The following is an 8,329-nucleotide window of genomic DNA, read 5'->3' as shown; positions in this document are numbered from 1 at the left end:
AACATGAATCAAGCATTAAATAAGTATTATTTCATCTAACAGGCATATCTAATGCAAAAGTTCTAGGAGACATATTTGATTTTATAAAAGCATCTTGAAATTGAGCATTTCTTTTATTACTAATAATAATCCAAGCTAAAGAATCCCTAATTCTCTCAATATTATCTCTAATTGTTTTCATACCGCTTTTCACAATTAAATTAATAATGTGACATGCACAGTGTTGTTGAAAAAACTTCAAATTGTCATAAAAAGAATAATTAATTTTTTTTTAAAAATCTATAGATGTGCTATTAGCACTTGCATTATCTAAAGTTAAACTTATCACTTTATTAATAACATCATAATCTTCTAAAACTTCAATAATTTTATTATAAATTTGCTGACCACTATGATCCATATCCATTAATCTAAATCTCAATAGAGATTTATTTAATTTACATTCGTTATCAAAATAATAACTAATCATAAAAATATAATATTGTTTAGCTCTACCACTCCAAATATCGGCGGTTAGAGACACACTAACATGACAAGTATGTATTTTATTTTTTAATTCTAATTTCATTTTCCCAAACAATTTTATTAAATCATTTCTAGTTGCAGTTTAAAATAACTTTTAAATCCTAGAAAAAATGAATTTTTAATAAATCTTTCAAAATATTATCTTTAGCCATATTAATAGGTTGATCAGTTGCAACAATATATAAAGCTAATTGTTCTCTATATACATCAGAATTATAACGCCAAGTAGTACCCCTATTAGTTATTTGAGTTTGATTGGTTTCTCTATTTCCATGTTGAGTAATATGTTCATTAGCATGCCTTTTTAAAGTAATAGTACCATTACCTAAATCAGCTTTATAAATATTTCTACAATACTTGCATCTTGCTTTCTTCACTTGAACTCCATTTTCTGTCTCGTAAAACTTATCGAAATGCACCCAAACGTCTTATGTGTGTGTAGACGTAAAAATCTACCCGTACGGAAGGGGGGTCTGATCCCGTGAGGTTGAGGCCACTAGCGATCTGCTGTACCTGCACACGTAGAGAAACACGCGTGAAGCGAACGGGAAACACCGGGGTGGTGTTTGCCGTAGGCACTCCGACGCTCAAGTCAACAAGGCTGAAAGGCTAATATAGTGAGGGCTATAGGGAGTGAGAAATTACCGGGAGTCTAGTCAGGGACTGTGACTACGGCGGTGAAGCGAAGCTCTCAAGTAAGAGCTTAGGGTGTGAAGGTGTAATGTTCATGTCCCTTGTGAGAGGGCTGGCCTCTGCTTATATAATCACTGTCTGGTCTCCCAATCCTGGTAGAAATAGGAGTCCTAGTATGACTCTAATGCAAACCCTAGACGAATTAGGGCCGTGGTGAGCTATCTTACCAGTGTCCGAATAGGAAGGTGATTCTGATTAGGAGAGTAACTTCGAACAGGAAAGTGATCAGGAATGGGAAGTATTCTGAGGAGATCGTGGGCTCTATACTCACCCATGGACTTGGGAAATGGGCTGGGATTAGGAGGCTCGTGCCCACGTGGTCTGGGCCGGCTACACATTGTACCAAATGGGCCTAACCCGATAGGGTCATATCGGAATTGGGCTTGGCTTCTTCTTCAGCGTCGTGCCCATTTTCTTATTTGGGCTAAGGACGATTTTTTGCCCTAACAGTGTGTTTGTTGTCAATTTCGATAGCAGTTGATGAACCCGTTTCTGCTTGAGATGAAGTGGGACGAGGACGACGATTATGAGGACGACTTCTAGAACCACCGGGAGTTGTAGCAGCATGGGGAGGAATGGGGGGAATATTTTGAGGTGTATAGGATTCTGAGACTAGGAAAGCGGGACTATTTGAATCTACTGCATTTATGTTAGTAAATTCAGGGAGACTATGATAGTTTCCTTCATCATCGAAATTGATAGGATGGAAATATCTCTATCCATTGTAGTTAAACAAAAAATTGATATAGAAGAAATAAAAAATTAAAGAAGGAGAATTGGAATTTAGAAATATGAATTGAAAATTGTAAAAACTAATAAAAATTAAAATGAGAGCAAATTGACAACAAAGAGAATAACTGAGAGATTTCAATAAAGATTAGAGAAAATGAGAGAATGTGAGAAAATATGAGACTTTAAGCCCTATTTATAGAGAAAAAAGGGGAAAAGAAAATGACGAGAAAGACCCCTCCAACGGCTATATTTCAAGGGTAAAATGGGTATTTGCAAAAAAAAAAAAAAAAAAAATTATTTTTTTTAATTTTTTTGGTCCAACCTGACGGGTTGACTGTTAGCTTGCAACGGCCAACCTGTCGGGTTGACAATTCCCAACCCACCGGGTTGGCAGTATTTTTTTTTTTTTTTTTTTTTTTAAAAGTAACCTGTCGGGTCGCTGGGAAGGCGGGCCGGATTGAACCCTCCTTAATGCAGGCTGGGTTAGGGTTGATCGGCCTAACCCAGCCCATTTATTCCACCTCTAGTTGTTGGGATGGCACTAGCGGTAGTTGGTTCTACACATGCACCTGGTTGACCTCCTGCTGGCTAGTTTCTACATTATCATTATTGTCGATAACCGTCCTGGAGGCTCTGGTATGGGCCATATCTGTTGGATGGTTGTTAAGATTAGATTGATTGTTGGAGATCCTAGATCAAAGGGTAAACGGAGTGTTCAAGCCTCTCCTTCTAGCACCAAAATGTTGTTATAAAAATCCGTATCAATCAAAGAAACTAAATCGACTTTTTTAGGATTAGATTGGATGTAAGCGTGATTAATAAAAATTAGCAAAGATTCTAACTAAAAAAATGCAAATGATTTTTAAAGTGATTCGGCAAGTTCAATCTTGAATTTACGTCCACTGTTATTCTTATTAATGTATTGAAGTACAATAATAAGTTCTTTTTTCTCTTCTCTCTCTTGAATTGCTAACCCCTTACACCGAGTCTTTTGGGCTATTTAGAGTACATGTTTGATAAGGGTAATATGCAAAATTTTAGGGATAATTTCATGGATAGAGGCATGGCCTATTTGGAAGCTAATCCCATGATTGGAAGTTAATCCCATGATCATAGGAATTACACTGAAAATGGTATTGCTTGATTCGGTGGCGTGATCTCCTCCTTGATTCTAGGAGATTTAGCTTATCCCCATCATTGAGTACAACTGTCTTGCTCGCTCGCTTTCCCTGAACTCACCTGGTGACAAGCTCGCTGATCGCTCTGAGGAGTGAGCTCGCTCTGCGCTATTACTTGCTGCAAGCTGACCTGACATACCGCACAACACAACTTATAGAAGAGAAAAGGCACAAATGCATGTTGTGCCAATATAAAATTTTGGGTTCTGTCTTGCTAGCTTCACGTGTGATTCATTTTCCAGCTCATGTTTTGACACGGTGCTTTAAGTGAAGTGGGGAAAGATGATTAGAAGGTGGCTGGGGACTGTGGACGTGAAGAGCTAAACACTCAGTTCCTTGGCTTTTCCTTAATTGCTTCAACATGTTCCAATATCTCCACAACTTCTTCCATGGAGGGGCGGAGTTTAGGATGTGCCTTTAGGCACTTTAGAGCAAGCTGTGCTGCCTCTTGTGCTGCCTTAGTTGAGTATTGGCCCTCTATCCGTGCATCCATTATGTTTTTCAGATTCTTTTCCTGAGAGAGCATTGGCTTCATCCACACAACCAGACTTCGCTCTTCACTGGGGCGTTTTGTATCAAATGCCCTTAAACCCGTCAACATTTCAAGCAGCACAACTCCAAAGCCATATACATCACTCTTCACATACAAATGACCTGTTGCATGATGATGAAATCCAAAATTAATCAATTTATTTAACCAAAAAGAGTTAGATTCTTCCTAATTTGTCACAAGTAACTCGAATGGTCCACTTAAACAACTGAAACAAACATAAATATCCAAAATTCTTAAACATGTATCTTGAACAGTGTATAATATTTCCAAATTCTATAGAGATATAATTACCTGTTGCAACGTATTCTGGAGCAGTATAACCAATGGTGCCTACAACCCTCGTTGTGACATGGGACTCTCCACCAGCAGGCCCCAATTTTGCCAACCCAAAATCTGATATTTTGGCATTGTAGTACTGTTAAAGAAAACAACACAAGCAAAGAACACCCAATGTTGTTAGAATAATTAAATAAGGAAAGATTATCTAATGAATGCATGCATATATTCTGTAAAGCAACAGATCATTGATTCTTTTCCAAGATAAAATAAAAAAATAAAAAAGGGACCCGGGGGGGGGGGGGGAGGAGAGGAGGGGGAAAGAGAAAGAAATCTAGAATTGAAACTGCCATATCATCCTCAAATATCTATCATATTTCAAATTAGATTTCACTGATTCTATGTTTTTACTTTTAACACTAAAACAGATTTAGATAAAACCAACCCTATCAAGCAGTATATTTGAGGCCTTGAAGTCTCGGTGAATGACTTTCTTCTCTGAGGTATGTAGAAAAGCCAGTCCTCGAGCTGCTCCAATGGCAATTTTAAGGCGAATATCCCAAGATAGTGGTTTGATGGAGGGATTTTCTGCACAACAAAGCAATCCAACAATCAATACCAAAATCCATGAATGCACATTTTTTTTTTCTTTTTTTGGCTAACTTTGTGTTTAATTTGCTTGACTTCTTACTTCTGAAAAGATGATTATCCAAACTTCCCTTCTGCATGTACTCATACACAAGGAGCAGCTCTTTATCCTCCCAACAGTATCCCAATAGCTTGACAAGGTTGGGATGAGAAAGTCTTCCCAGAAGGTTAATCTCTGACTGCATAAAAGAAAATTAATTACATTATCATCAAATTGAGGAGCACATTTAGAACATGTTATTCAAAGAAAGCTTCTTAAACCAATTTTTATGTCCAATCAAGTTTGGAGAGTGTCACTGGCCTTGCATTATACAGATCAATTAAAGGCAGCAAATATTCTTAAAAGTAATTAACATTAAGCAAACACATCTCACAAATATCAGCCTTGGAATTTTAGCAATGCAGCCAAGTCATGCTTTGTGGGACCAGCAACCTTTATCTAAAGCCCAATCACAGTGGGAAATGATTGAAGGTTGTTGCCAACGATAACAGCACCTCTTTTTTTTCTTTTCTTTTCTCTACTTTGAATTCTTTCTGAAATTCTTCAAAATTCTACATGTGGGTGATTAAAAAAAAAAAAAAAAAAAACAGTGGGAAATGATTGAAGGTTGTTGCCAACGATAACAGCACCTCTTTTTTTTCTTTTCTTTTCTCTACTTTGAATTCTTTCTGAAATTCTTCAAAATTCTACATGTGGGTGATTAAAAAAAAAAAAAAAAAAAATTTAAAAAGTTAAGATGAATACCTGCCATTCTGGATACCCTTGCATACTTTCTGGATTGAATTTCTTAATGGCAACCATCATTCCAATACCACTTTTAAAAGGAGCTAATGTCTTCTCATCTATCCAACCTTTGAAAATTTTCCCAAAACCACCTTCCCCTAACAAAGTATCACACTTGAAGTTCTTAGCTGCAACCTTCAATTCTGCAAAACTGAACACTTTCAAGTTTGGTGTCTCCAAAATTTGCCCATTTGCACTTGCCTCCTCTCCACCTTCACTAACAGCCTCGGAAAATTGACTTTTGCCTGCACTACCACTAGTGGCTGATATCTCTGTAGTGTGGCTATAATTATTTGACAGACCTAACAGAATTCCAAAAAGACTGAGTTAATAAATCATTCCATCAAAGAATAAATAAAAACTCAAACCAATCTAACTAAACAAAACTATAATTTTAAGATATTCAATCATAAATTCAACAACCTGGGGTTGTAGGATTGTTGATGGAGGTGTTACTAGGAGTAGTAGGATTAGCCTCTTTGGAAAAAGATCCCCAGCAATTACCCATGTCAAACTAGAGCTGCTTTTCAAAGATATTTGAAGAGCAAAAGCAGCATAATTTAGAGAGAATTTGTGTGTTGTGTTGTGTCGTAATATAAGGTTGAGGTCAAAGCTTGGAAAGATCAGCCAAAGAGGCTAAGAGGAAAAGTATAAAAATAGAAAGTTGATTTTAAAGCCTTCTTGTTGGACAATAGACTACAGTACTTCTTGTTCAGACACTTAATTTCCTGGAGTTTACCATGAACCCGCTTTCCTGTTTCATAATTTGTCCTGTCTTGTGTTCTCTTGTCCAATTTTTATACACAAAATGTTAACAACTAAAACCTTTTGCGTTTAAAGACCAACGAATTTCCTGTAGCAGTCAACTGCCGTGTCTCTCGGAGCTTTTAAATGTGTCCTTGTCACCTTGTGAACATTAAGCATAGAGCCTTGAATATTATTCAACTAATCCATTATTTATTTACTCCTTTCATTAATAAAACATATGAAAATTTCTAAGCTTTGAGTTTCATGGACGAAAACCAAAAACAAAACTGTTAAAAATGAAGAATCTTTTTGTGAAACTTAAAACAAACAACACTACGTTGTAATTCTGAAGGAATTTTTATAAACTAATATGGAACCCATTAGTTTATTTTGATTCATGGTTCCAATCTTTGTCAAACAGCATGCTAGATGAAGGGCAATTTCAAAGCTAGAGACCTGATTGACAGCTCTTGATGATGGTTACCTGCCATTAAACAAATAAATAATTTTCTTTGTATAGTTTAATGGAGGAGAGAAGGAGATGGGATCTACTAAATTGAAGAAAGTCAAACAACCGTGGCTCCTTCACAGGTTCAATGGAAACGTGATTAGCAAGTGCAAAATGTTGCTGACTCTGAGCCTGAGTTAAGCAGTTGCATGGCAACTTCAAACTCAGTACATTAATGTCAAATTTTTCTGGGTTTACATTTGCATTAGTCAGAGGCTTCGTTTGAGCTTTCTCGTGGAAGATTTTCTCCTTACTTATCAGCACCATGGAAGCTTCCCGTTCCTGTTTTAGAAGTAAAACTTGTAGAGGGTTGACATTGAAAATGTTATATAACTCTTTTGTAGCGTATTGAAATAGATTAGAAAGTGTAGGAACATAAGATCCTTTCAATATTCTCTGAAATCTCTTTCTATTTTCCTACATTTTCCCACATGGTTACAAATCACTTCAAATCTAAGGAAATCAATAAAGATCCTTTTGTATCTTTTTGGTTTGAATATACATTCTATATTCAATAAGGCTGACATTGGATCCGTGGAATAATGGTCAATTTAATTAATTTCTTAATCGCTACTGGGTTGACTTGAAAATGTTAAATGCCAACATTAAGGAACTATTTTGATAGATAAATTGAGAACCCACAACTTGAAGTTGAGATAAGATCTGTAATTTGACACAAAATATTAAAGATCTCAACTGTATCATATGAAAATATCAGTATATTAAGTGGGAATGTGCTATTATTTACTTAAATGTAGACTGGAAATGGTTAAATAAAGCTTCACATGGTGTCATGGGTTATAAGTTTCACACCCAAAAGACTAATTAATTAATTGAATGGACTCTCTCCTTATAAGTCCAAGATCTCTCCAATGCACTTTCAATGTGGGATAATGACATTCTCCTCTACGTAATCTTGTGATGCTAGTGAGGCCCCTTACCTATTCGTCTATCTCACTCTCGAGTGAATCCATTATCACACATGGAGATTGGGTCTGTTTTGATACCATTGCCACAGATTGAAAGTTTTACATACAAAAGGCTAACTCATTAGATGGAAGAACTCCCCCCTTATAAGTCCAAGATCTTTTCAATGTGCTTCTAATATAAGATCTGTGACAATGGACAACCCAGTTCATTTGGGTTAACCAAAATAATATAAAATGAGAAAACTAATTCTACCATAGACTGAATAGCTGGCAATCTCATTTGGGTGGATTGTGTAATAATAAAGATATTGACCCTTCCACCAGTCTATTAAATGCTTCTAAGAAATGAAACCAAATTGTGCACCTCAAGTTGACCTTTATAATGTATAATTCAAAATGGTGCTCCTTCCATTTTGTCCTAACAAGCACCAATTTATAGAAGTCTTGCCTACTTATTGACTTCAACAAAAGAGCAAAAAGGGTTTCGAAACAGCTGTTGAGGGTCCCAACTCCCAAGTCACCACGCTGAGATAAAAGAAGACCAGCAGAAGCAAGTGAAAGAAGCATTCATACTTGGAAGAGAACTGCACAGCACCATTCTGTAAATATACTAGCAGTTTTCATGATGTCACATGATTCTTCTAAAATTGGGTAGATCCGCAGATATGTTAATGGACATAATTTATGCGCATGAATGTGATCCACGTTTAGCTGGAGAGAAACACTTAGACCAGGCTCAACCAAACTGCTGCTCAA

The 8,329-nt window shown here is 36.4% G+C and overlaps 1 protein-coding gene across 1 annotated transcript; it reads right to left on the bottom strand.

The window, feature by feature from the left end:
* Positions 1-2,909: 2,909 nt before the first annotated feature.
* LOC116117526 (probable serine/threonine-protein kinase PIX13) lies at positions 2,910-6,134 on the bottom strand. The gene is made up of 6 exons (XM_031403538.1): positions 5,813-6,134; positions 5,351-5,691; positions 4,649-4,784; positions 4,403-4,545; positions 3,973-4,096; positions 2,910-3,782 (listed from the first exon to the last, which is right to left on the bottom strand). Exons 1-6 carry the CDS (start codon positions 5,895-5,897, stop codon positions 3,457-3,459), a joined length of 1,155 nt encoding a protein of 384 aa, XP_031259398.1. The 5' UTR covers positions 5,898-6,134; the 3' UTR covers positions 2,910-3,456.
* Positions 6,135-8,329: the final 2,195 nt, after the last annotated feature.

The sequence above is a fragment of the Pistacia vera genome, unplaced genomic scaffold (genome assembly GCF_008641045.1).
Source record: "Pistacia vera cultivar Batoury unplaced genomic scaffold, PisVer_v2 Contig817, whole genome shotgun sequence".
In the NCBI taxonomy this organism is placed as follows: domain Eukaryota; kingdom Viridiplantae; phylum Streptophyta; class Magnoliopsida; order Sapindales; family Anacardiaceae; genus Pistacia; species Pistacia vera.
The sequence above is the reverse complement of the archived record's forward strand: the minus strand, read 5'-3'. Positions and strand labels throughout refer to the sequence as shown.